Genomic DNA, 22,363 nt, shown 5'->3' with positions numbered 1-22,363 from the left:
GATGATAATAACAACAATAATAATTGATTTATTATTTGTACCCCGTCCATCTGGTTGGGTTTGCTGTTTTAGGGGTTGTTTTTAAAAGTCTGGAACGGATTAATCCATTTTGCACTACTTTCTATGGGAAAGCTCGCCTTGGTTCTGGGACGCTTTGGTTTCGGAATGGACTTCTGGAATGGATTAAGTTTGAGAACCAAGGTACCACTGTATATGTGTGTGTGTGACCACATAATTGACCCTGGTTCCTTCTCCCTGCAAGGCAGCTCCCTCTCCATTGAGCCACGCCTGTGCTACTCAAATGAGTTTTACACGAGGGATCTGTTTCTACATTTTTTCAAGGCATTCTCTCGCTGTCATCTGCAGCGGTCCAGTCCCAGTTTACTGCGTACGCAAACCAGAAGAGAACTGAGAGTAGACTTACCTGGTTACTTGTGAGCGTCAGATCTTTGAGGGGCCACAAATATCTGAAATGAGAAGAGGCCGGGGTCAAAGGGTGGAAGAGGGGTTTGCGTCTGGAGCAGCAAGGCTTGCTTGTGGGCTTCCCAAAGGCATTGTGGGAAACAGGATAAGAACAAAACACAAGCCTTTTGGTATGAGCCAATAGCCCATCTAGTCCAGAATCCTGTTTTCACAGTGGCCAGCTAGATGCCTTATGGGTAACCCTGAGCATAAGAACTCCTCTCTCGCAGTTTCCAACAACTGGGACTCAAAAGCAATGCTGCTTCCAGCCGCAGATGCGCATTCTTCAACAACAACTTCGTTGGACTGGTCATGTTGTGCGGATGACTGATTATCGTCTTCCAAAGCAACTACTCTGTTCCCAACTTAAAAATGGAAAGCGTAATGCTGGTGGTCAACAAAAGAGGTTTCAAGACTGTCTCAAGGCAAATTTAAACACCAACAATTGGGAAACACTGGCCTGCGAGCACTCCAATTGAATAACAATACAGTGGCACCTTGGTTCTCAAACGCCTTGGTACTCAAACAACTTGGAACCCAAACACTGGAAACCCGGAAGTATGTGTTCCGGTTTGCAAACTTTTTCAGAAGCCAAACGTGCTACGTTTTGAGTGTTACGCTTCCGATTTGAGTGTGACGCTGAGGTCTGTCTGTTTTTGCTATTTACAGTATTTTGCGTTTTCGTTTGTGCGGCTCTTTTTCTTTAAAAAAAAATTGTGACTGTGTGGAACCCAGGTCAGCTACTGATGGATTGATTGGGTGACTGCAGCACATTGTTTATTGCTTTCATTTTATGGATCCATGGTCTCGTTAGATAGTAGAATTCATGTTAAATTGCTGTTTTAGGGTTTGCTTTTAAAAGTCTGGAACGGATTAATCCCTTTTGCATTATTTTCTATGGGAAAGCGCGCCTTGGTTTTGGAACGCTTTGGTTTTGGAACGGACTTCCGGAACGGATTAAGTTTGAGAACCAAGGTACCACTGTAGGTTATCAGAAAGGAAGAAAAACAGCTGGCCACCTCAGGTTACATACGCTTCAGGTTACAGACTCCGCTAACCCAGAAATAGTGCTTCAGGTTAAGAACTTTGCTTCAGGATGAGAGCAGAAATCGTGCTCCGGCGGCGCAGTGGCAGCTGGAGGCTCCATTAGTTAAAGTGGTGCTTCAGGTTAAGAACAGTTTCAGGTTAAGATTGGACCTCCGGAACGAATTAAGTACTTAACCCGAGGTACCACTGTAATAATAATTTCAATGGGTGGACAATACTGAGCTAGACTGACTGACCAAAAATATGACGGGAAAGGGCTTTAGCTCAATGGTAGAACATCTGCTTTGCATGCAGGATATAGAAAGGGAGGGAGAGAATTTCTACAGCATCCGCAACCACTCACTTTTGGACCTCCAGGAATTCAAGCAGCTTAACATCAGGAAACAGGCTCAGATCCACAATCCCTTGGCAATACAGGTCATCCTCTTTCTGGTGGTAAAGCATGTAGAGCATCGAGAGTTCTGGGTAGAAACACGGCAGGATGAGGGGCAGAACGAGGGCCGGTCCGTTGAGGTCACTGAGGCAGAGGAAGCGGAAAGGGAAGTTTGTACAAAGGGCTGCAATTGTGGCAGCTAGACTGGTGACTGGGAGCGGCTGCTGAGACCACATAAAAGCGGTCTTGAAAGACCTACACTGGCTCCCAGTACATTTCTGAGCACAATTCAAAGTGTTGGTGCTGACCTTGAAAGCCCTAAACGGCCTCGGTCCAGTATACCTGAAGGAGCGTCTCCACCTCCATCGTTCTGCCCGGATGCTGAGGTCCAGTGCTGAGGGCCTTCTGGCGGTTCCCTCACTGCGAGAAGTGAGGTTACAGGGAACCAGGCAGAGGGCCTTCTCGGTGGTGGCCCCCGCCCTGTGGAACGCCCTCCCACCAGATGTCAAGGAGAAGAACAACTACCAGACTTTTAGAAGACATCTGAAGGCAGCCCTCTTTAGGGAAGCTTTTAATGTTTAACAGACTACTGTATTTTAACACTCTGTTGAAAGCCGCCCAGAGTGGCTGGGGAAACCCAGCCAGATGGGTGGGGTATAAGTAAAAAATTATTATTATTATTATTATTATTATTATTATTATTATTCACAGAGGACCTTGTGCTTGGCGCTTGCTTTTCGCAAACCGGCCTTGGGAAACAGAGCAGCGTAAAAAGGATTTTTTAAAAAAAAATGCAGAGTGTCTATTTTGTAAAATTTAGACACCGCTTGATTGAAAACGAAACCTCAAATTGGATTAATGCATTCTAATCAAGTAGCTGGGTCAGAATGGAGCCAACCGTTGAGGGTAGGTTAGTGGGAGAGGGTCTTTTACTGTAGGATCATAGGGCAGGGACCTGTTTTTGATCCGAATCCCCTGTTGCTAAGCACACCATGGGCTTTGATGGAGCTCTAGAAGGAAAATAAAGTAGAATCTAAAAAGGTAAAGAACCCCTGACAGTTAATTCCAGTCGCAAACGACTCTGGGGTTGTGGCGCTCATCTCGCTTTACAGGCCGAGGGAGCCAATGTTTGTCCGCAGAGAGTTTTTCTGGGTCATGTGGCCAGCATGACTAAGCCGCTTTTGGCAAACCAGAGCACCGCACGGAAACGACGTTTACCTTCCCGCCGAAGCGGTACCTATTTATCTACTTGCACTTTGACGTGCTTTCGAACTGCTAGGTTGGCAGGAGCTGGGACCGAGCAACGGGAGCTCACCCCATTGCGGGGATTTGAACCGCCGATCTTCTGATCGGCAAGCCCAAGAGGCTCAGTGGTTTAGACCACAGCGCCACCCGGCTCCCCAAAGTAGAATCTAATTGCAAATAAATAAATAGATTGCAATGCACTTTAAAATAGGACTAGGATGTAACCCACAATGGTGATAATTAATTGGGAGGGCAGGGGCTATGCCCATATTAAAAGGGTTGTGGGTCAATGGTAGGGCATGCTCAAGGGTATCCTCAAGGGCATCCAAGTAGGGCTGAAAAACCTGGCGAGCTGCTGCCAGCCAGTGTCGACAATACTGAACTAGCTGGACCAAGGATCTGAATCAGTGTGAAGCAGCTTCCTGCATTCAAGAAGCAAGAAAACCATCTCGTGCCACTACCTCTCCTCCATGCCTCCAGCAGACGGTTGACCTTTGACCTCCAACGCAAGACACAGCAAGCCCCTGAATGGCAAAAACAGCAAATAAAAGGAAGTTAGGGCCACTTAAAATCAGTGGGTGCTCACAAGCCAGACAGGATTGCTGAACTCAAATGGTTCTAACAAATCTATCAGCTAGCTTCCTGCTATGTACAAGGGAATGTGCTTTGCTACTAGCTTACTTCCCTAGCTGGAATTAAGATTGCCAGAAAAAATATCAACAACCTCAGATATGCAGATGACACAACCTTGATGGCAGAAAGTGAGGAGGAATTAAAGAACCTTTTATTGAGGGTGAAAGAGGAGAGCGCAAAATATGGTCAGAAGCTCAACATCAAAAAAACGAAGATCATGGCCACTGGTCCCATCACCTCCTGGCAAATAGAAGGGGAAGAAATGGAGGCAGTGAGAGATTTTACTTTCTTGGGCTCCATAATCACTGCAGATGGTGACAGCAGCCACGAAATTAAAAGACGCCTGCTTCTTGGGAGAAAAACAATGACAAACCTAGACAGCATCTTAAAAAGCAGAGACATCACCTTGCCGACAAAGGTCCGTATAGTTAAAGCCATGGTTTTCCCAGTAGTGATGTATGGAAGTGAGAGCTGGACCATAAAGAAGGCTGATCGCCAAAGAATTGATGCTTTTGAATTATGGTGCTGGAGGAGACTCTTGAGAGTCCCATGGACTGCAAGAAGATCCAACCTCTCCATTCTGAAGGAAATCAGCCCTGAGTGCTCACTGGAAGGACAGATCCTGAAGCTGAGGCTCCAATACTTTGGTCACCTCAGGAGAAGAGAAGACTCCCTGGAAAAGACCCTGATGTTGGGAAAGATGGAGGGCACAAGGAGAAGGGGATGACAGAGGACGAGATGGTTGGACAGTGTTCTGGAAGCTACCAGCATGAGTTTGACCAAACTGCGGGAGGCAGTGGAAGACAGGAGGGCCTGGCGTGCTCTGGTGCATGGGGTCACGAAGAGTCGGACACGACTAAACGACTAAACAACAACACTAGCTCACTAGCGTGAGCGAGGAAGGATAATATTTAATCAATGTAGCCTCTCCTACTATCCTCCACATTCCCACCATTAGCTACCCGTGAAAAACTTTAAAGACTGGTCTGGTTTGCACCCAAGAATACTGGGAATTGCAGTTCACCAGCCAGGCTCTCCCAAGGGTGCCCCATTTCATACTCTCTCCCTCTGCCACCCAAGACTCAGCACCTACTGGCTACTGAGGATGCTCATTGGATTTGCTTCCTGTGAATTATTCTATTAAAGATTTCTTGTGCTTCTGCGAAACCCCAGGATTCCAATACTTTCTGAACCCTGTTTCTATCTTCGCTAAACACCTGCATTGGCTGTGACAGGAACCATTATCACTCCCTCTAAACGGCAACCATGTTCCAGGGCCCCATCATTACTTATCTGCATATTGAAACTGATATACTTTATTGTCACTTGTACAACTTGTATACAGTGAGATGACGCGAGCACCCCCCCACTCAGCTCTCTCTTAATTCCCCTCGTTTACTGACACACGCACACCAAACCCGAAAGTCAGTTGCCCTGTTGTTATCTTTTCCTTCAGCAGCCTAACAGCCCAGGGATAGAAGCTGTTCTTTACCCTGTTGGTGCGACTAATCTTGCTTCTATATCTTCTGCCCGAGGGCAGGAGATCAAGAAAGTGCCGGCCAGGGTGTGAATCATCCCTGAGAATTTTCCTCACTCTCCTGAGGCAACGTTCTTCCGCTATTTCATTCAGCGGATTCATGGGACAGCCCATAATATCTTGTGCTGTATTCACCACCCTCTGTAGGCACTTCCTATCAGATGATGTCAAACCAGCGTCCCACACCGTGATGCAGTAGGAAAGGACACTTTCTATTGTGGACCGGTAGAAGGAGATCATCAAATGTTGTTTGACATCGTTCTTCTGCAATACTCTGAGGAGATGGAGTCTCTGTTGGACTTTCTTAACCACCTGGGTTGTAGTAATTTTCCAAGTAAGGTCTTCACTGAGATAAACTCCTAGGAATTTAAAGGAAGAGACTCTCTCCACATATACAAAAGCCCTGGGGGTTTGGATTTCACTAGCACATCCTTGAAAAGAATCCCCTGGCAAAATTTGCTGCAAGGTAAGAGGTCACCTGCAAGGTGGATCCTCTTTGAGTTTCTCGGAGCAAAAACGACCATCCCAGAGGGGCGCCGCAGCGTGCAAATACGTACTGGTAGAATTCCCAAATCTTCTTTGCGTAATGCTTGACCTCCTCTTGCGCCATGCTGAGAAGATGCTTATTTGCTCCGATTCCAGAGTAGCTGGCTTGGAACGCCAACGTCAGAGCCTTCAGGAATTTCCCCATTGGGTGCAGAGAAGATTGCAGAGCCTGCGAAAGCGACGGGAAAACATAGCCTCTTCAGATTCAAGGCAAGATTCAGCTATTGGAAATTGATTTACAGTGGTACCTCTGGTTGCGAACGGGATCCGTTCCGGAGCCCCGTTCGCAACATGAGCAGAATGCAACCTGCATCTGCGGGTCGCGATTCGCTGCTTCTGCGCATGCACATGACACCATTTTGAGCGTCTGCGCATGCGCAAGTGGCGAAACCCGGAAGTAACCCTTTCTGGTACTTCCAGGTCGCCGCGGGACGCAACCTGAAAAGACGTAACCTGAACCAAACGTAGCAAGAGGTATGACTGTACAATGAAATGAAAAACATGTTTAAGACGTTTGTTAAAAAAAAACCCAGAAGCCTTTTTGTTAGGTATTACAGGACAGGACTTGCCAAAAGACTGGAAGAGGTTTTTCATGCATGCTACAACAGCGGCTAGGATCTTGCTAGCCCAAAAATGGAAAGATGAAAAGACACGAAAGAAGAGTGGCAAGCAAAACTTATGGAATATACCAAAACGGAGAAGCTTATTGGTAAACTTACAGATAAGGAAAACAGAGACTTTAAGAAAGACTGGGAACCGTTTATGTTGTACATAGAAAAATATTGTAAAGAAGTGGACTCACTAGCAGGGTTTGAGCAAACACAATTAAGAAAACAAGTGTGAAAGTTAAGGAGCGATAACTGGGAAAATAAAGTGCAAGAGGTCATTTGGAAAGATTTGGTATAAAAACGGTAAGAATATAAGAACATTTAGTTAAAAGATTTCAGAATTAAGGTAAAATAAAATAAGCAGAAGAAGCAAATATTTAAAGAACCAGAAGAGGAAGTTGAGAGAAGTCAAGGGTGGGTGTGGGTGGGGGATATTAATATATATCTTCTTGTGTTGATGATGATTATGGTGAATATAAAATTGTAAAACCAATTAAAAAAAAAAAGATTCAAGGTTAGGTTGGGAGCTGGGACCGAACAAGGGGAGCTCACCCCGTCGCGGGGATTTGAACCGCCGACCTTCCAATCGGTTTAGACCACAGCGCCACCCGCGTTCCCAATTTTGACATAAGGTATAATAAAAGTTAATTTGGGGGCTAAACTAAATTTGGGGGCGCTGGGCAGATCTTTGCACCCCAGGAGCACATATGCTAAAGACGGCCCTGCTTGGCGTTATCAGGATCACACTCTAACCAACAGAGCTATTATGCAAACAGTGTGGAACAAGTTACCTGGTGCAGGTAATCTTGCAGGTCATCCTTCTCCTGGTGTTCAATGAGTTCTTCAAGGTAGTCAACTTTCCTGGGAGCCTCTTCAGTTCCTCTGAGAGAACAAAGATTAACAGAGCGCAGTAGTCCAGCACCACTCAAAACGTCTCCTAACATGATTTGCCTCCAATTATTTATTCTTATTATTTATTTGGTTTTTCAGATTAAAATTTTACAGCCACACATCCAACCTAAAAAACAAGATTCCAAGGAAGATTCCCTCCTCAGCAGAAGTTTTATCATTAACTTAGCTTGCTAGTTTATCTTTAACCAATCGATTATCGGGAAGGGTTTTTTTATTTTCTCATTTTTGTGCAATGCACTGCTTTGCTGCTGTTAACAATCAGCAGTAAATCACTATTTGTGACTTCAGAATTGAGTAGCCCAGAGGATGCAGCAATGGCGAAAGTTACCGGACAAATAAGAAATCAAGAAGAGAGACTTTTTAAAAATTAAGAATAGGGAAGATTTAAGGCCTGTTTGAAGAACCATTGCAAACAGCTTAAAACACTGGCAGGATTGAATTAAAAACGAGCCGGGAAACAATTTAAATTGAATATATAGGATAAACAACAAATGGATTTAAATTGGATATGCAGTGATAAAAGATGTAACATAAGCAACCACAGAAAAAGGTGTGTGTAATTATTATTATTTGGTAATTTAAATTGGCTGAGTAAATTTGTAATGTTTATAAACAAGAAAATAAGAAATAACATTAAATAAATAAGAATCTAGTAGCCTAAAGAGGGATTTGCTGGAAATTAGGTATTATAAATAAATAAATAAATAAATAAATAAATAAATAATGATAATAATGATGATGTATACCCCTCCCATTTATATTGACTGCCACTCTGGGTGGCTTCCAACATGATAAAAACTCAGCAAACATCAAACACTGAAAACTTCCCTAAACAGGGCTCCTTTGAGATGTCTTCTACAAGTCAGATAGATGTTTATTTCCTTGACATCTGACGGGAGGGCGTTCCACAGGGCAGGCGCCACAACCGAGAAGGCCCTCTGCCTGGTTCCCTGTAACGGGTTCTCTTAGGGAGAGAACCGCCAGAAGGCCCTCGGAGCCGGACCTCAATGTCTGGGCAGAACAATGGGGGTGGAGAAGCTCCTTCAGGTTCTGCCTGGACACTGAGGTCCAGCTCCGAGGGCATTCTGGCGGTTCCCTCCCTGTGAGAAGCCACGTTACAGGGAACCAGGCAGAGGGCCTTCTCGGTGGCAGCACCCGCCCTGTGGAACGCCCTCCCACCAGATGTCAAAGGGAGGAATAACTACCAGACTTCTATAAGACATCTGAAGGCAGCCCTCTTTAGGGAAGCTTTTAATGTTTAACAGACTAAAGGTAAAGGTAAAGGGACCCCTGACCATTAGGTCCAGTCGTGGCCGACTCTGGGGTTGCGATGCTCATCTCGCTTTATTAGCCAAGGGAGCCGGTGTACAGCTTCCGGGTCATGTGGCCAGCATGACTAAGCCGCTTCCGGTGAACCAGAGCAGCGCACGGAAAGGCCGTTTACCTTCCCGCCGGAGTGGTACCTATTTATCTACTTGCACTCTGTGCTTTTGAACTGCTAGTTTGGCAGGAGCAGGGACCGAGCAACGGGAGCTCACCGTTCGAACCGCTGACCTTCCGATCGGCAAGTCCTAGGCTCTGTGGTTTAACCCACAGCGCCACCCGCGTCCCTGTGTTTAACAGACTACTGTATTTTAATACTTTGTTGGAAGACGCCCAGAGTGGCTGGGGAGACCCAGCCAGATGGGTGGGGTATAAATAAATAAATAATTCTTATTCTTATTTATTATTATTCTGGGCTGAGGCCATTTAGGGCTTGAAAGGTCAGCATCAACACTTTGAATTGTGCTTGGAAACGAACTGGGAGCCACTGTAGGTCTGGACCGGGGTTATATGGTCTCGGCTCCCATTTCAAATGTGACCTGAGTTCAGATTTCGCCCCAAGCCCTTCTCCTCACCTGTGGCAGAAGAGGTACTCCTGGGATTTCCTCAGTTCTTTGCTCGTCTGAACGTGGAAGCCCATGAAAGCCTCCTCTGTTTCCCCTTGACCGCCTGAGCGGATGAACTCCAGGAAGGGACTGTAGAGGCCTTCCCATCGTTTCTCTACCGGGAATACTTCCTGACCCAGTTGTCTGAACAAGGAGAGAAAAGTTTCTCAGACGAGGTCTCCAAGAATCACAGAGTCGGAAGGGACACCGAGGGTCATCTAGTCCAACCCCCCGTGTTACTGAGTTAAAAACAAAAGAGGAATGGAAATGGGCAAAACTGATGGTAATTGCAGCCAGACAGGTTATAGTGAGTGATTGGGAAAATGCAGAAGAGCTAGGGGTGAACCAATGGAGGGGAAAACTGAATAATATTGTGATTTTAGAATACCTAACTGTGAAGATACTTAGAATGAAAGGGTTTAAGGTCAGTAAGAAAGAGGAGGATTGGTTTGAGAAGATATTGAATTATTTGAACAATTTGGGGTAGTTAAAAGTTAAATAAACCTTGTGGAAGGAGGAGTGTTAAGGTATATGGAAGTGTACATATGGTTAATTTGAATATGTTATTATTGAATATTATATTATTGAATATTGTATAACCAATGTATCAGCTGCCGGGGGGGGGGGTTCACTGTGTTTTGGTGGTTGGTAAAAAATAAAATATTTTATATATATATATTTTAAATCTAGTCCAACCTCCTGCTATGCATTCAAATTTACACAAACCCCTACCTCCCCGTCCCTTGATGGCTGCAGAGTAACGGAGGCAGCATCCCTATGTGAATGAGCCAAGAGAGGAAGCGTGGTGCAGTGGTTAGAGCAGCCTCTCTCAGATGTCCTTGAGCTACAAGACCCATCATCCCTGACCACTGGCCAAGCTGGCTGGGGGTGTGCGTGATAGGATAGTCCAACGGCATCGTAGGTTGTAAAAGGCCGGATTAGGGACCTGGGAGACTCGGGTTCAAGTCTCCACCTTGGACCAGTCGCCGCCTTCTCCCTGTCTCCCTGTCAGGGTTGCTGTTGTCGTGGGGACTGAATGAGGAGGGAAAGGGTCGTGTGTGCCATTTTAAGCTCCTTTGCGGGGGGAGAGAAAAGTGTAGTGTAAGTGCAAGAAATACCGTATTTTTCGCTCTATAGGACGCACTTTTTCCCCTCCAAAAATTAAGGGGAAATGTGTGTGCGTCCTATGGAGCGAATGCAGGCTCCTTGGCTTCAGCGATAGCAACGCGAAGCCTCCGAAGCGCAGTGGGAGCGCTCCCTCCGCGCTCCAGAGGCTTTGCGTTGCTTTCGCTGAAGCCTGGAGAGTGAGAGGGGTCGGTGCACACTGACCCCTCTCGCTCTCCAGGCTTCAGGGATAGTCGCCTGAAGCCTTCGGAGCGCAGCGCGAGTTCCCGCTGCGTTCCAGAGGCTTCAGGTTCCTTTCGCTGAAGCCAGGAGAGTGTGGTCTTTGAGGCTGGCAGTGGGGGAAAGCAGCGCTTCCCCCCACTACCAGCCCCACAAGCTCGGGGGACAGCGTCCTGGTCTTTGCAATAGCAGGGAGAAGGTCTGGGAGAAGCTCACAGGCTGCGCGCAGCCTGTCTGCTGCTCCCAGAGCTGGGTAGGGGAGAAATCATATTTTGTTCCTTGATTTCCCCCTCTGAAACTAGGTGACCCTATGGTCAGGTGTGCCCTATGGAGCAAAAAATACGGTAAATTAAGATCAAATCGCCACAAATGATCCTTCACCCCAGGCAACGCTTCTCCAGCCCCACGTTAAGTTGTCTGCTTTTAATTATATTTATTCCTCGCCTTCCCTCCAAAGAGCTCAAGGGGGCAGCAAAAGCACAAACGTGTTTGTATGGTGGTAAAACAAGAAATAATCGTAATAACCATGGTTCCCACTCGCCTCCATTTTCACCCTCACAAAAACAACCTTGTGAGGGAGGTTAGGCTAAGAGGGAACGGCTGGCCCAAGATCCGCTGCAATTCCTGTGTGGAAGGGGGTTGGACTGGATAATAAATAATAATAATAATAATAATAATAATAATAATAATAATAATAATGTTTTATTTATATCTTGCCCTCCCCAGCCAAAGCCGGGCTCAGCGTGGCTAACAACAGTAGCAACCCTTGAGGTTTCCTCCTGACTCAACAAGCCTATGAAATGCAGGAAGAAAGTTGCCCCCGCTTTAGGCCAAAGCACTGGTACTTAAGAGGTTAACCAAACTCTCTTTTTATTAATCAATCTTTCTATATAATTTTTATTAAATTTTCTGTCTGCGATTCAAAGTCTGGGGCTGCTCTAGCAAAATAATCAAAATATAATTTTTATTACATTTTCTGTTTTACAATTTAGAATATTCATTTATACAACCTTAAAGTATCAGTGACTTCCCTTCTTCCCTTTCCGTGGTTCATTTTACATACCATAAATCCCTGCAGATTTTACATAAACGAAACCATTCAATATTCCATTATTGCTTCCGTCAAAACTTATTTACACTGTTGAATTTATCCTAAGCTGCCAACATTTTCAAGTGTATAGTCCATAAACATTGTCCAATCTTCTCCAAACATGTTCTTCTTGTCCTTTTATTCTATATGTTATGCCCGCAAGGTGCACATATTCCATCAGCTTAAATTGCCATTCTTCTTTGGTTGGGACCTCGCTCGTTTTCCATTTTTGGCCTCGGGCCGCCGTAGTGGCATACATAAATAACCCTTCTTGACACCTGGGAATTTCCGTCTGAATTATCCCCCACCCACCCAAAAAAAGGACTCTGGCTTTTGGGGGAAAGGTGCTTTTAAACATTATTTTCACTTCATTATAAATTATTTTCTGGCCCACGTAGGACCAGTCTGGATAGTTAGCCTTGGTGAAGACTTGACGTTTTCATGCCCAAAAAAGTATTTGAGTTTCTGCTGAAATGAGGCTGCATTTTAATGTTGTATTTTAATCTTTGTTTTTTAAGTTGTATTTCAATCAATTGTTTTATATCTGGTGTCAGCCGCCCTGAGCCCAGTCTTGGCTGGGGAGGGCGGGGTATAAATAAAATTATTTACAGTGGTACCTCAGGTTAAGTACTTAATTTGTTCCGGAGGTCCGTACTTAACCTGAAACTGTTCTTAACCTGAAGCACCACTTTAGCTAATGGGGCCTCCTACTGCTGCTGCTGCGCCGCCGGAGCACGATTTCTGTTCTCATCCTGAAGCAAAGTTCTTAACCTGAAGCACTATTTCTGGGTTAGCGGAGTCTGTAACCTGAAGCGTATGTAACCTGAAGCGTATGTAACCCGAGGTACCACTGTATTATTATTATTATTATTATTATTAATAATATTATTTCCCAATACTCCTTTACCCTTTTACAAGTCAACCACATATGAAAGAACATTTTTTCAGAAGTAAACCACACTCTCGACTCCCACTTACAGTTTCTCTGCGGTGTCATCCTGTTCACCGGACGTGTCCAGGATTCCTTGAGTTTGCAGCCCATGGGTCGATTTGCTGCTGAACGTCCCCTCCAGAGTGAATCCGTTTGGGAAGGTCAGCTTGCCCTGAAAACCATCCCAAAAAGCCAGAGTTAATTTTTCATTCATTCATTCAAAAACATTCATACCCTGGATTGTATAGCGGCAGCAGAATTTCAGGTAGCCTGGCATCACTGACAAGGAACAGGTAGGTTAACCGACGGATGGCATTTCCTCTGGCAAATTGAGATTCCTGCTTTGCGGGGGGAATGGGAAATCATCCCTATTGGGCCATGGTACACACAACTCCGGGATGCGGGTGGCGCTGTGGGTTAAATCACAGAGCCTAGGACTTGCCAATCAGAAGGCTGGCGGTTCGAATCCCCGCGATGTGGTGAGCTCCCGTTGCTCGGTCCCTGCTCCTGCCAACCTAGCAGTTCGAAAGCACACCAGAGTGCAAGTAGATAAATAGGTACCACTCCGGCGGGAAGGTAAACGGCGTTTCCGTGCGCTGCTCTGGTTCGCCAGAAGCGGCTTAGTCATGCTGGCCACATGACCTGGAAGCTGTACGCCGGCTCCCTCATCCAGTAAAGTGAGATGAGCGCTGCAACCCCTGAGTCGTCCGCGACTGGACCTAATGGTCAGGGGTCCCTTTACCTTTACACGCAACTCCAAATATTCATTAATGCCCCCACTGTTCTCCAGGCAGAGTAAGTCCAAGAGCAGGGGTTGTCAAGAGCTCGTCCTACACTCGAGTAGGACCCTGGCAGAGACACATGCCCGACTGGCATGTTCTCTCCCTCCTGGTCGTTCGTTCGGGAGCTTCAAAAGCTTTCTTCAGCCCGAACATCACAGCGACCGATGCCAACCGACACTAGCACACTTAGGGATCTTCAGAGTCTTCACAGTTGTGTAACAGACCTCAGCAACTCAGCATTTTGGCTAATCTACTTTATTTACATATAAACACACACGGAGCACTGCTACATGGCTCCCTCTCTCTCTAGCATCAGACAGCAAAGAGAAAGAACAAAGGACAATAGTCCCACTTCACAGAACACAGTAACACAAACATCCTGTCTCCGTCACTTCTCACTCTGTGGAGTCAAAACATACACCGTCATGTGATAGACAACAATCCCATGACTGCAATCATGGAGCAGGAATTCTAACAGGGGTCAGCAATTTTTTCAGCAGGGGGCCGGTCCACTGTCCCTCCGACCTTGTTGGGGGCCGGACTATATTTTCTTTGGGGGGGGGATGAATGAATTCCTATGCCCCACAATTAACCCAGAGAAGCATTTTAAAGAAAAGGACACATTCTACTCATGTAAAAACACGCTGATTCCCGGACCGTCCGTGGGCCGGATTTAGAAGGCAATTGGGCTGGATCCGGCCCTCGGGCCTTAGTTTGCCTACCCATGTCCAAGAGCAACATAGTTCCTCCTATGAAGCTTACATACCCAAAGGAAGTGACACAGCAGCAAAGGGGAAAAGGTTGAGGAGGGAAAAGGAAAAAGAAGCAAACACGAAGTTCTTCATGTTACGAGGTTCTCATGATGACCAGAGAGCAGTGCCGGATTTACGTATAAGCTAAACAAAGTATAGCTTAGGGCCCCACTCTCTTGGGGCCCCCAAAAAAATTAAAGAAAAAAAACAGCTGGATGTACATTTCCAAAATATAAGATAAAAAACAAATAAAATGGCTCTAGATACCTATGAGGTCCATAAATTACCATATAGCATATATTCAGCACAAAAAAACAGCAACAATTTGTTGTTGACAAAGGACAGCTGGACATCGAAAGGGCTCCATTACCTTCAGTAGCAGAGGGCCACATCAAATCTAAATCCGGCCCTGCCAGCATCTTAAAAGCATGGCTTTAGGAATATTTTCCAAACAGCACACTCTTTCCCGACCCAAATCTGGTCAGTCAAGCCCAGTTTGCAGCTTTTTAAGCCCAGAGCAATCGAAAAGCCGAGCCCACAACTCACTTTGCCGACAAAAGTCAAGTCTCTGGTGAAGTTTCCCACAAAGATTGAGTCGTCTTCCAGGAGGAGCGTCCCAGGTCCCTGTAGATCGTAGGAGAGAAGGGGAGGTAAATTAGCAAAACATGCCTCCTAACTGTTCATACTTAAAAAAGGAAGATGGAATTACGAAACTCATACAACATTGTGCAAACTTGACCAACTCAAATGACTTTCCCACAGGTTTTATTTTGCAGAAGTTATTCTGATGGAACTCTTGAGTCCAGACACTCCTCCGCCTCTGCAAGCATCTATTTGCACTCATATGGACTAGAAACTTTTCTTCCCTTTTTAAAATAAAAAGTAGGGAGAAGAGTGAGGTTCTGCTGGTTCAAAATTCTCCTAGGTCCTTGTCTCTCAGCCTCCATCCTTGCAATATGATACTGGACCACCTTGCAGGGATGTTTTTAAGACTTGCTTTGGCACAGCACTTGAGTAAATTGGCAAAAATCCAAATCAAATGCAGTGGTACCTCGGGTTAAGTACCTAATTTGTTCCAGAGGTCCGTTCTTAACCTGAAACTGTTCTTAACCTGAGGTACCACTTTAGCTAATGGGGCCTCCTGCTGCCGCCGCGCCACAATTTCTGTTCTCATCCTGAAGCAAAGTTCTTAACCCGAGGTACTATTTCTGGGTTAGCGGAGTCTGTAACCTGAAGCGTCTGTAACCCGAGGTACCACTGTAAGTATAGGAAATGTAAAGAAGGTTCTTTTTATCATACGTGGTGCTCTTGTAGAAAGGTTAAAGCTTGCTGGGAAATGATATATAATGAATTGGAAAATGTGTTTAAATTAACATTTGTAAAAAAACCCCAGAAGCTTTCCTTTTGGGAATTATAGGGACAGAACCACCCAAACTGTATAGAAATTTATTCATGTGTGAGACCACAGCGGCAATAATGCTACTCGCCCAAAAATGGAAAGAAGAAGAAGTCCCAGTGAAAGAAGAATGGATACAAAACTTACGGAATATGCAGAAATGGCAAAACTTACCAGAAAAATAAGAAATCAAGATAACAAACTTTTTTTAATAAAAGAATGGAATATTTACAAATAAACTATAAAGAGATAAGAACATTGGCAGGATTATTGTAATAACCTGCAGTTTTATAAAAGAGTATCTATTTAAAGTGGATGAATATATGAGCAAATTAAGCTAATTTGGATATGCAGAAACTATGAAAAATAAATTTAAGGAACCGCAGAAACAGGGGGAAGGAAGTCGAGTTTTGAAATGTCAAAATGAGTGTAAAATTATCGAAATGTATAAAATTGAAAATCATAAATTATTATTTTTTTAAAGAAAGCACTTGATGAAGGCTACCTGACAAGCCTGCATGAGAGTTCAAACATTTTATTTCCCGGTGATCCTTACCACCATTTTATCCATGTGGAAAGTTCTCTGATAGCAGACGCCCGACTGCATGAGCACAAGCCCCGGTCCATGTCTCTGGTCTTCCTGCCACATCCCAATGTACCTCTCCCCTCTGAAATAGAAGGAGAGGAATCACAGAATTGTAGAATCGGGATATGCCACTGCCATAATATCAGGATGAAAGCCAAATAAATCATTCCGACCATATTCTCTTTCTGCAGACCTCATTACAGTGGTACCTTGGTTCCCAAACTTAGTCCGTTCCAAAACCAAAGCGTTCTAAAACCAAGGCATGCTTTCCCATAGAAAGTAATGCAAAAGGGATTAATCCGTTCCGGACTTTTGAAAACAACCCCTAAAACAGCAACTTAACATGAATTTTACTCTCTAACAGGACCACTGATCCATAAAATGAAAGCAATAAACAATGTACTGCAGCCACACAATCAATCCACGAAAACAAAAAACAAAAGAGCCACAAAAGCAAAAACACAAAATAAATAGCAAAAACAGACAGACCTCAGCGTAACACTCAAAACAATGAAAATGAAATGCAATACTCAATGTACTGTACTATAAAATAAATAAGACAGAATTGGTAGATGATAAAAAAAATTTAAAAAATTCACAAAAACAAGTCACAAAAACGAAGTCACAAGCCAGAGCCACAAAAACGAAGTCACAAGCCACAGTGACACGTCAGTCCCATAAAACGAAGAACAAGTCACAGTAAAAAAAAATGAAAAAGCTGCACAAACAAGAACGCAAAAAATAAAATAAAATGCAAAAACTAAAGCTCCAAATATCACCTCTGCATTGCATGGGTGCAGCCGACAGTCTCAACATAAAGCCTCTGATTAGCAGCGAGGGACTCAATTTAAAAACGGAACACACTCAACAGAAAGCAGAACATGTTCCGCTTCCATGGCAGGCATAGGGCAAACTCCAGCCCTCCAGATGTTTTGGAACTACAATTCCCATCATTCCTAGCTAACAGGACCAATAGTCTGGGATGATGGGAATTGTAGTCCCAAACATCTGGAGGCCCGGGGTTTGCCTATGCCTGTTCTAAGGCAAAGTTCACAAACCAGAACACCTACTTCCGGGTTTGCAGCGTTCTATTTCAAAGTTGTTCACAAACATAAGCTGTTCTGAAACCAAGGTACCACTGTACAGCGGGCGGCTTAAAGAAAAAGGCTCCAAATTAATGGGTGACTTACCTCTCTTTGTCGTCCCAGACACCATAGCCGTGTTTCTTGTCATTTTCCCAGTGCCCGGAGTACTTGAACGGCTGCTCAGCATCCGAAGCGTTCTCCAAGATGCCAAACCCTTGGCGTACGTTGTCCTTGAAATACCCTTTGTAGACCATCTCGTCGCCATACCTGGGGAAAATGCACGCAACATCTATTTTGGATGCTATTTTGCAACTTTGGAACTCCCTGCCAATTGATTCTAGAGTTGTAACTGCTTGTGGTGCCTGCTAAAAGCTTAAGCAAGCCTACCCAGACATTTAAATGGGACATGGATTTTAATACGTAAATTTCAATTCATAGTGTGCATTTTTGAAACTGCTGGTTTTATTTTGAAAAATTGGGAGGGGGTCAACTCGTTCTTAACGTTTGATTCCACTGAGAATTTGCACATATAGTTTCTATAAGATGCTTAAGGATTGTGAAGATTATGCAGTATAAAATCATGGAATTGTAAAGTTGGAAACAGCCTATCCACTTGCAGGTGTGAGCATGGAGAAGGTGGAAACAACCTCTTTTGGAAGGCTTAAAAAAGGCAAAGGGTAAAGGGACCCCTGACCATTAGGTCCAGTCGTGGCCGACTCTGGGGTTGTGGCACTCATCTCGCTTTATTGGCTGAGGGAGCCGGTGTACAGCTTCCGGGTCATGTGGCCAGCATGACTAAGCCACTTCTGGCAAACCAGAGCAGCGCATGGAAACGCCGTTTACCTTCCCGTCGGAGCATTACCTATTTATCTACTTGCACTTTGACGTGCTTTCGAACTGCTAGGCTGGCAGGAGCAGGGACCGAGCAACAGGAGCTCACCCCGTCAAGGGGATTCGAACCGCCGACCTTCTGATTGGCAAGTCCTAGACTCTGTGGTTTAACCCACAGCACCACCCGTGAACCCCATAACCTTTGCAAGGCTTACTCACTCGCAAATCCCATAACCGCTCATCTTGCCTTCTCGCCAGTGACACTTGTAGCAGTCATAGCGGTCCTCGGAGGCGCGAGGGATGAGGCAGATGCCAAACCTGCAGCCAGGAACAAGATGATCATAGAACCACAGAACTGTGGGGCCGGAAGGGACCCCCAATGCTCATCTAGTCTAACCCCCCTACAATACAGGAGTGACAGCTCAAGAACCCCTGAGATATTTCCATCCGACCTCTATTTTAAAACCTCGAAGGAAGGAGAGTCCACCATCTTTCAAAGGAGACCGTTCCACCACTGAACAGCTCTCACCCTCAGAAAAGTTCTTCCTGATGTTTAGTTGGAATCCGGGTGGATAAAAATCAAAGATTTTTTTAAATTTAAATTAGATTTCTTTGATTTAAATTGGATTTTTGAAACAAAATGCTTTTGGAGGAAAAATCTTTCTAAAGATAGTTTTCTATTTATGTTACATTATAGTCCAAAAGCTATTCATCAAGAAATAAGGATTTCTTTTAAGTTTTTCATGTGTGCTACAACTCAGTCTAAGTTTTGTTTTTAAATTGTTTAACCACATTGGTTAACAAACATATACATATGCTATAACGTTATTGTTTTAGTTAAACAAATTGTTTAAATTGCTATTAAGGAAGTGATTATTTTCCTCCTTCCAATAAAGTGCAGCAGAAAAGTGGTCAAAATATAAACACCAATTTCACAATTATCTGTCTATGTAATTCTGATAGTATAACCAAATCAGTAATGTTTGATAAAACTGTAAAAAATACTCTGAAAATTATTCCAAAAACGAAACCTTCACCTGGTTGTAAATATTAAGAAGATGCCAGCAAGGTTCAACCTTTATGTAAAAAATAATGATTTAAATCATTAGTCTTACTGACTAGTGTTTTAAATCAATTTGATTTAAATCAAATCCACCCTGGTTGGAATCTCCTTTCATGTAACTTGAGGCCATTTTTTCGAGTCCTACCCTCCAGAGAAAACAAGCTTGCTCCATCCTCTATGTAACAGCCCTTTCGATATTTGAAGATGTCAATCCTATCTCTTCGCAGTCTCTCCTTTCCAGGGCAAGCAAATCAGATGGCCCTCAACTGTTCTGCTTAGTTTCCAGACCCTCAATAATCTTCATCTCCCTCCTCTGCACACCTTCCACCTTGTCAACCTCCTTCTTAAATTGTGGCACCCAGAACTGGACACAGGGCTCCAGGTGGGGTCCGACCAAGGCAGGATAGAGCAGTACCATTTAAGCACCGTCGAGATGTGCAATTCAGGGTGGACCAAAGCTCTCCCCCTTGCACACCTGACAGGTGAGCCTGGGAGCATCCTTACCCATGTTCCATGCCTTCCTGGAAGTCCCCGACATAATTCCGACCATCTGGCCATGTCAGCGTCCCCCTGTAAAGAAGATAAACCCATTATGGCCAGAGGAAAGCCAAGGTTTGACTCAGTCCAGGGAAGCAATCTCTGTGTATTGGAGCAGGGTCAGCAACTATCGGCCTGCAGGTCCAATTCCGCCCATTTAGCTGGCTTGTCTCTCTCCAACCTTTTTTTACAAGTTAAAAGTGGAAGTGGGGATCGGAGGGAGGGAGGGAGAGAGAACACAAATGGGGGCTATGGACTTACTTGCCGTGCGGTTTACTCAGGCGCCACTCTCCCTCGTAGGTCGCGCCCTTCAACCTTCCTTCCTCCCGGAAAGTGAAGCTGGAGAAGCGGCAGACCGGCGGGTCTCTCCCTCGGCCGGCCTCGCCCCACAGAGGGAAGTCTCGCTTCCCGCTCAACGCCTGGCGCACGGCCTGGTTCAGCTTCCACTGCCACACGGCCTGCGGGATGGAAAGAGGAGGAGAGCAGGGAGGAGGAGGGGATTAAGCAAGGAAGCAGAGATAGAGGAGTCTGCATCAACTCATCTCTGGGAGGTCCACAAAAGTGCCCGTTCAGCTCTTCGCAGCTCCATACCTGTTTGCCTGTCAAAACGCACCCCACAGTTTGCCCAATTGCCAATGCAAACCCCTCGTTCTCGTTATATACAGTCATACCTTGTGTTAAAGTAAAAGGTAAAGGGACCCCTGACCATTAGGTCCAGTCATGGCCGACTCTGGGGTTGAGGCGCTCATCTTGCTTTACTGGCCGAGGGAGCCGCCATACAGCTTCCGGGTCATATGGCCAGCATGACTAAGCCACTTCTGGCGAACCAGAGCAGCGCACAGAAACGCCGTTTACCTTCCCGCCGGAGCAGTACCTGTTTATCTACTTGCACTTTGACGTGCTTTCCAACTGCTAGGTGGGCAGGAGCAGGGACCGAGCAACGGGAGTTCACCCCGTCACAAGGATTTGAACCGCCGACCTTCTGATCGGCAAGTCCTAGGCTCTGTGGTTTAACCTACAGCGCCACCCGCATCCTAGATATACAGTCATACCTTGGGTTAAAGTAGCTTCGGGTTAAATCTTTTCAGGTTGCTTCCCGCAGCAACCCGGAAGTAACAGAATGGGTTACTTCCAGGTTCCGCCGCTCGCGCATGTGCAGACGCTCAAAATGACATCACGCACATGCGCGGAAGCAGTGAATTGCGACCCGCTCATGTTGCGTTCTGCTCAGGATGTGAACGGGGCTCCAGAACAGATCCCGTTCACATCCAGAGGTACCACTGTAAAGGTAAAGGACCCCTGGACGGTGAAGTCCATTCAAAGGCAACTATGGGGTTGCAGCGCTCATCTCGCTTTCAGGCCAAGGGAGTCAGTGTTTGTCTGCAGACAGCTTTCCAGGTCATGTGGCCAGCATGACTAAACCGCTTCTGGCGCAACAGGACACCGTGATGGAAACCAGAGCGTATGGAAACGCTGTTTACCTTTCTGCCGCAGTGGGACCTATTTACCTACTTGCACTTTGACATGCTTTCGAACTGCTAGGTTGGCAGGAGCAGGGACCGAGCAACGAGAGCTCACCCCGTCATGGGGATTCGAACCACCGACCTTCTGATAGTGCCACCCGCATCCCATGCATTTGTGTATACATTCCTTGGCAGGAGAACTGCATTGCCAAATTTGGAGAAGTGTGAATCTCAAAGGACGACTGTGCTTCAGTTCATGTAAAAAGGTAAAGGGACCCCTGACCATTAGGTCCAGTCGCGGACGACTCAGGGGTTGCGGCGCTCATCTTGCTTTACTGGCTGAGGGAGCCGACGTACAGCTTCCGGGTCGTGTGGCCAGCATGACTAAGCCACTTCTGGCGAACCAGAGCAGCGCACGGAAATGCCGTTTAGCTTCCCGCCGGAGCGGTACCTATTTATTTACTTGCACTTTGATGTGTTTTCGAACTGCTAGGTGGGCAGGAGCAGGGACCGAGCAACGGGAGCTCACCCCGTCACGGGGATTCGAACCGCGACCTTCTGATCGGCAAGTCCTAGGCTCTGTGGTTTAACCCACAGCGCCACCTGCGTCCGTTCAGTTCATGTAATTAGGTGCAAATTAGGTCCTTTAGAGCCAAATTTCTCCCTCGCATCCCAGACAGATCCAACTTTTAACCACCAGCATCTACCCCGGACAGTGAGTCCCACACAGCTACATACCCGTGACTCTGGTTCTTTGGCCAAGAGGAAGAACATGCCTTCTGGGGTGTTGATGCGGAGGGTGTGCCTTGAGAAACAGCAAGCAAAACAGGGAGCAGAAGGAAAAATCTTTCTAAAGCTTTGTATTTAAGTTACATTATAGTGCAAACGCTATTCATCAGGAAATAAGGATTTGTTTAAAGTTTTCCATGTGTGCTAAAACTCAGTCTAAGGTTTTTTTTTTTTAATTGTTTAGCCATGTTTGGCAAACATGGATACATATGTTATAATGTTATTGTTTTAGTTAAATAAATTGTTTAAATTGTTATTAAGGAAATGATTCTTTTTCTCCTTCCAATAAAGTACAGCAGAAAAGTTGTCCAAATATAAACAATAATTTCACAATTACCTGTCTATGTATTTCTAGTAGTATAACCAAAACAGTAATTTTTGATACAACTGTAAAAACTACTCTGAAAATCTATTATTTCAAAA

At 45.3% G+C, this 22,363-nt stretch overlaps 1 protein-coding gene across 5 annotated transcripts in view; it reads right to left on the bottom strand.

The window, feature by feature from the left end:
• The window catches only part of ALS2CL (ALS2 C-terminal like), a 104,069-nt gene that overhangs the window by 9,297 nt on the left and 72,409 nt on the right, over nucleotides 1-22,363 (bottom strand). For 4 of the 5 annotated variants that reach the window (XM_080974019.1, XM_080974022.1, XM_080974023.1 and 1 more), the window contains exons 9-22: nucleotides 21,890-21,977; nucleotides 19,950-20,146; nucleotides 19,656-19,721; nucleotides 18,308-18,406; nucleotides 17,363-17,524; nucleotides 16,143-16,254; nucleotides 14,737-14,814; nucleotides 12,704-12,828; nucleotides 9,262-9,435; nucleotides 7,243-7,333; nucleotides 5,855-6,012; nucleotides 3,589-3,651; nucleotides 1,853-2,026; nucleotides 425-467 (exon numbers count right to left, since the gene is read on the bottom strand). In XM_080974019.1, the coding sequence (XP_080830145.1) occupies nucleotides 425-467; nucleotides 1,853-2,026; nucleotides 3,589-3,651; nucleotides 5,855-6,012; nucleotides 7,243-7,333; nucleotides 9,262-9,435; nucleotides 12,704-12,828; nucleotides 14,737-14,814; nucleotides 16,143-16,254; nucleotides 17,363-17,524; nucleotides 18,308-18,406; nucleotides 19,656-19,721; nucleotides 19,950-20,146; nucleotides 21,890-21,977 (1,630 nt within the window). The remainder of the gene's footprint in view (nucleotides 1-424; nucleotides 468-1,852; nucleotides 2,027-3,588; nucleotides 3,652-5,854; nucleotides 6,013-7,242; nucleotides 7,334-9,261; nucleotides 9,436-12,703; nucleotides 12,829-14,736; nucleotides 14,815-16,142; nucleotides 16,255-17,362; nucleotides 17,525-18,307; nucleotides 18,407-19,655; nucleotides 19,722-19,949; nucleotides 20,147-21,889; nucleotides 21,978-22,363) is intronic. The other variant, XM_080974020.1, reaches the window with a different exon arrangement.

The sequence above is a fragment of the Podarcis pityusensis genome (assembly GCF_964106645.2).
Source record: "Podarcis pityusensis genome assembly, chromosome: 12".
NCBI classification, from domain to species: Eukaryota; Metazoa; Chordata; class Lepidosauria; order Squamata; family Lacertidae; genus Podarcis; species Podarcis pityusensis.
Note: the sequence above shows the minus strand (reverse complement) of the source record. Positions and strands in the feature narration are given on the sequence as shown.